Here is a 6,000-nt window from a genome sequence, read left to right as displayed (position 1 = left end):
ATAGTAATTGTTTACGGCAATGGAATTGATTGAACATACGTCTTGTGAACAGATTGGAAACAATTTCATGTAGTATGAAAAGTAAACTTATATCTAGAGCCTAGATTCTTATTATACCGCGTATGACTTGAGCACTCGATGCTAGAACACTCTCAAGTCGAAAATGAGAAGACGGAAGACAATTGGAAGGAATGTTATTCCAAACAGTGTCAATTATGGTACAAACTGTCAGGTATTTATAGTTTTTAGTTAAAACGAAATCATCATTATAGTCCTCCGATATGTCGTTGTCTACTTGTTACGCGGTCAAATAGCATTATTTGGTTTAAAATTAATTTTCATCATGTTGTGGTGCATTTATCATAGGTCCTAGTGTTTTTACGAACTCTCCAGTAGTCAACGTTGACAATCTGAAACAGCAAACACAATCTTCAAAATTTATAATAATTCCCGATCCGATCATTTCAAAATAATAATAATTATTAGTCAGTAACTTGTTCACTATTCCGCTATCTCCTTTAAAGTTATTACGTTTTAACGGTGATTTCTAAGCATATAAGTTTTAAAACAGCTTATGACAAACGTTATTCTCATAAAGACATAAAACGAACCAATTTTCTCTAGATGTTGTGTATTCATGAGCTTGAAATCTTATGTAACAATTGCTCTACCAGATTTGTCTTCATGGATATTTTCACTCTATTTTTGTGTGTAGTATACTAGTCTTATCTTTGAACTTAAAAATAGTTGAAATAAATCGTATGTATATAAGCAGAAAGTTGTAAATCAAAGTTTAGGAATAATATGAGAACGGTAGTCATACACAATTATATACCATAAGTACTTTTAAAAAGGTATTCATTAGAAACTGTCATTTTGCTAGGGTTGAAGCTATCACGAGTTCACTTCGTTTGCGAACGAGAACAAAGACTCAGTGACCAAAGACCAGTAAGTTAGCTATTTGATGTGTCCCAGCATCGCTAACTAGAGGGAAAAGTCCAAGCTTGGAGTAGGGAAGTATATTCTGCAAACAGCCAGAAACGAGCGGTCACAACAAACAATTCAAAATGTATATATACAGTACAAAACCGTCCTTGGGGAGAGTTACCAAATAGCATACTAAAAGACGCAACGGACCGACATCATTTAAGATATTTCCCAGCGGAAAGTGAGCCATGAAGGTGACAAGAGCGCCTTTGGTGCGAAAACAAAGAAATTCAAATTTTCTAAATAAAATTATAAAATTAGGTTCTTTCCCAAGTGAGTTCTGGGGATCTAACGTTCCCAACACAATTTTATTAAATTAAAACAATATTCAATTAAATGTATTAATATCTCAAAAAATAAAACAGAAAAAATTAGTTTCATTATTTTACTTTTCTTGGCACAATAACTAATATATTGCACTCAATTTATTTATAAACACCTAGTTCCAACTAGCAACCAATCACAGATGATGTGAACTAAAACTTATTAAAATGTGAATTATAACTTTTTGTTTTATTTCCTATATATATGTATATATGTGTTTGTCTTTTAGTGAATACATTTTAATTCCTCCTATGAAAAAATGCGTGTACTGTGTTCCAATAAAACTGCTTTTAACTTATTTTGTTGTGTACTAACTAGTATAGTTGACATTTTTAAAGATAAAGTATGGCAACGAAAGAAAAACAAAAGAAAAGAAAAATATATCTGAAGATATAAACTTTAATGTTTATTTCTATTAAGGAAAAATAATCCGAATATTTAGAAAGTGCTGAAGATAATGAGATATTATATATATACTTAAAATTTTATGGGATACAATGTCCAATGTTTATAAATCTCAATATCGTCATCTAAATTACAACTTGTAAAGTTATCTTCTTTTATATATCATGTACATGCTTCTTATATGAAAAAAAAAGAGATTGTATATCATATAGTATAAATTAAGTACTCATTCTATTCATTACGTATATCTGAGGATTTACTAAATCCTCTATGTACTACATTACAGTTTTCCTAGAGTACAATTACATACAAAACAAATGATATAAATTAAATCAGTTTATATCCTACTACTTACAAAATTACTTGTATATTCAAATTTTATGATATAACTTACTACTTATCTAATTGATTAAATGATATCTAGTGATGGAAAAGATTATTAATGATAATCAGCAAATTCTCTGTAAATAAATTAGGGATTATTTCTTTTAAGGATAAATTATGATTTCATTTTAAAAGAAAGAAACTTAACAAATCATGGTTGTCTTCGAAATGAAATACAACATGTATTTTTCATTGTCCGTTTCAATGAGGATATTCATTTTTATTTTATTTTTGCTTGGTAAGTTAATGATTACCAAATTATTAATTAATTGTTTTATTTAAATTAACATTTCTTTATGATATATCATCTAGCTGAACTTGGTATTTGAATAAAAAAAACTGGGATAATTTTGTTTAACAATGTCACTTTCTTGAATAATTAAGTCATCAATTGAGCTGAATGCGGACAAACATCAAATCAATAGACTCATATTAGTGGAATTAACGTTGTGCTAAGCAATCTATAAGGGATAGTTTTTAATCAAGACTTAACATTACAAACGGAATGAAGTTTCAGAAGGGGTTTTGTGGAGATTGTAGTAATTTCAACAGTTTGGATCATGAGTCGATCGGAGCTAGACCACCATGAAAAATCTGGAAGCACTTGACGGCCGTTTCGTTTTATTGTGGGACTCCTCAGCATTGCGCATCCACGACCCCGCTTCCTGGACTTCAAGTGAGAAGTAGTGATCAATGGACTTCGGCCGGGTCAGTTGTGAGGTAGTAACTCACTGATGACAATGGTGGATGTGTCGCTAGATTTCGAGGATTAGTCGAAGCTAGACATTTACACCGTTGGATGTCGGCTCAGTGGCCTAGTTGGTTAAGCGCCTGGCGCGAGACTCATAGGTCCTGGGTTTGAATCCCGCAAGGCGGGGTCGTGGATGTGCACTGCTGAGTGGTCACACAATAGAACGAAACGGCCGTCCAAGGCTTCCAGGTTTTCCATGGTGGTTTAGCTTCAATCGACTCAGGATCTCAACTGTTGGAATGAAATTTATTTGTATAGCATTCTATCACACGTTAAGCAAACAATGTGATCAGTATGAGATAACACACTAGAATGGAATCTAAAGGATATTAAATATCTAATACATTAGACGTTCTAATTTAGTTAAAAGGCACTGATTACGAAGCGTGATATAATCAAGGATTTTTTTGAAAAGCTCATATTGTCATTCATGGGAATAAAGAAACCTTTGGAAACAGTACGTATTCATGATTATGATTATTACGGAAGTTGGTTTTTTATTGTATGTTAAATGGAATTACGAAACTGATGATGCATATACATTATAAACCTACAGTCAAACACATTATTTGAAGTCCAGCTTTTTTTCTATCCTATATTACTAAACTCATATTCAGTTGATTATATGTACGGAATAGAAACGTAAGTATATCAAGCAGCAATCATTATTTTATCTAAAACCGCTTACACACTGATTTATTCCATAAATCTTCAAGTTTATTGACGTAATCTACCTGAAATAAAGCTAAAAATAGTAGTAAAACCCAAAGTATCCCTTAAAATATGATATACTACATTCTCAATACCTTATTACAAAAAGACTTAAATAGCCTTATTTTTGACAAAAACATATTTTATTAAATCTTAAAACCTTAACAACAAATTTTGTTGGGGAATAAAATTGGTGATATGATTTGGTCGTCGACAAAGAGACTAATTTCATCTGCATAAAGTATAGCCATCCTTTCATTATATACATTTAAAAAGTTCCGACACACAAATATTTCAGCATATTTAAGTATTTAATGGCATATCAATTTTATCGTTGTATTTAAATTTCTTTACATTCTTATAAACTATATATATACACATATATAGTTATTTTTTGACACTTTCAGTGTCGAAAGGAATTAGTCGACTGTTATTATAACTTTTCTATGCACAAGCATCAACCACACAAACTGTTTCAAATTCAGAATTTAAACCCGAAAGTTCTTTTTTAAGAGGGTTTAAACTTAGTGCATCAGAGACATTAGCTAACTATGATGATGGACATTAGGTTTTATTAATTTAAGGTTGTAAGAATTATCCAATTTCCTTAAAATCACGATCCCGTTTAAGTTAGATAGCCAGTGAAAAATTGGTAGGACTAGACATCCGTTTTGTTCCATTAAGTAACTTCTCATCAGTACGCATCCAAAGAGTCAAGCCTGGCACCTCCGTATTTGCGCGCGAATACTCATTTTTCAAACTTTTTAGGTGGGATACATTAGTATACAAGTCTGGTTTTAAGCAATTCGCGCAGACCCGAAAGTCTAGGGTTCGATACCTTATTAGTGCATCGTGAGTGGTCAGTCTCACAATGGAACGAAAAAAGTGTCCACTTCTTCCAGGATTACAAGGGTTATCTAAATTATGAGTCCTGATTATTCGTATTTGAAAAAAATAATAAACTCTGACTTTAATCAAATCATCGGGTTAATATGATTTTTTGTCTAAATAATACAGTGATTATGAGTTAGATAGGCTGCCATAATAAATAACAGTTTTCATTAAATACTGGTCTAAAGAAATGTTTTATGACAGAATAAAACTAGTTTCCTTGGGAAAATAATTCGAAATGGTACGTCGAATAAATTCACTTGCTGTTATTTGCATATATCTTCCCATTGACGTTTGGGACTGCAATTGATCAGTTTCTTGTCGACATATGTGCATACTGTACGGATTGCCTCGATATTGCCTTAAGTCACGATAATTGTAAGCAAAGGTGGATAGTGGCTGACAGTGGAATCCAGGACGCGTGTTTCGTCCTATTTGGGACACGTCAACTGGATGTGCCTGCATCTCATAGTTGTTGTTCACTTTGGAACTCGAACCCAGTACCATTCACTTCAAACGCCATTGCGTTATCCACTTAGCTATTGAGTACTGTTAGCCACCTGCTTGTTCGCGTCCCAGACTAAACATTAACTCTAGGATGCATGTAAATCTATCTGAATGGTCCCGAATACGTTGAAACACACGTCCTGGATTCCACTGCTATTCACTATAGATCTTATAAATGTATATAGAATAATTGTGACTTTCTAAATGAAAGTCAATAGAACTTAATTTAAATAAATTTTTAATAAATAATTTAAACAAGACTTTCAATGATAATTAATTTTTCACTTTAATTTCATCACCTTAATTAAGAAAAGCTCATCAGAAAATATGCAAACTAATTTTGCATCTATTTAAACCATTTAAATTAGCTAATTTTTTACACTGCTTTTGTAGTTAATCAAAAAAAAATACAAACAAAGAATCAACTTTTGTTACCAACTGAAATTCAAATGTCTCTTGTTACTTTTTTTTCTTTTTTTTTGTTTTTTTCTCATGTTTTATTAAAATAATCATAATTAAATTCAAGCAATGCTAATTGTAATTGTAATTTGTAGTATCGCCTAAAGAAATTGTGCCATTTTTGTTGATGAATTTACGAGTGAAAACAAAATCGTTTATATAAAATTTTCTAGATTTTCATATTAAAATTCCTAAACAACATTGATAGTGATAATAGTTACTAATTGTTTATTTAATTGATTAGTTAATTAGGAACTGCCCTACTTAAACGGTATGATATATTACAAATAAATCAATAATGTTTTCTTATTATTAGATCAGTTATCAATAAGAATGATGTAATCTTGACTTAAAACGTCTATACTGACTAGTATTGGTTTAAATAAATAAGTAACTAAATAATAGATACAATTAAGCAAATATTAATAAAATAGGCCAACTATTATAAGTTTTACAATCTCTTTTGGAGTGTAGTATAAATATAATTGGATATTTGCATGTCTAGACATTTAAATTATAGCCTTTGCTAGCATCAGTTACTTACGGTTTGTGTTTACTTAACATAGGCGTGTCATCTGAAT

At 31.1% G+C, this 6,000-nt stretch overlaps 1 protein-coding gene across 1 annotated transcript in view; it reads left to right on the top strand.

Annotated features, from left to right (window-relative positions):
* Positions 1–1,824: 1,824 nt before the first annotated feature.
* Positions 1,825–6,000, top strand: part of MS3_00001568 (uncharacterized protein) — a gene marked incomplete at its 3' end in the record, with an annotated part of 95,128 nt that continues 90,952 nt past the window's right edge. The window contains exon 1 of the mRNA XM_051209031.1: positions 1,825–2,338. Coding sequence (XP_051074452.1) covers positions 2,254–2,338 — 85 coding nt within the window. The 5' untranslated portion in view covers positions 1,825–2,253. The remainder of the gene's footprint in view (positions 2,339–6,000) is intronic.

Source organism: Schistosoma haematobium, chromosome 1, assembly GCF_000699445.3.
Source record: "Schistosoma haematobium chromosome 1, whole genome shotgun sequence".
NCBI classification, from domain to species: domain Eukaryota; kingdom Metazoa; phylum Platyhelminthes; class Trematoda; order Strigeidida; family Schistosomatidae; genus Schistosoma; species Schistosoma haematobium.
Note: the sequence above shows the minus strand (reverse complement) of the source record. Positions and strands in the feature narration are given on the sequence as shown.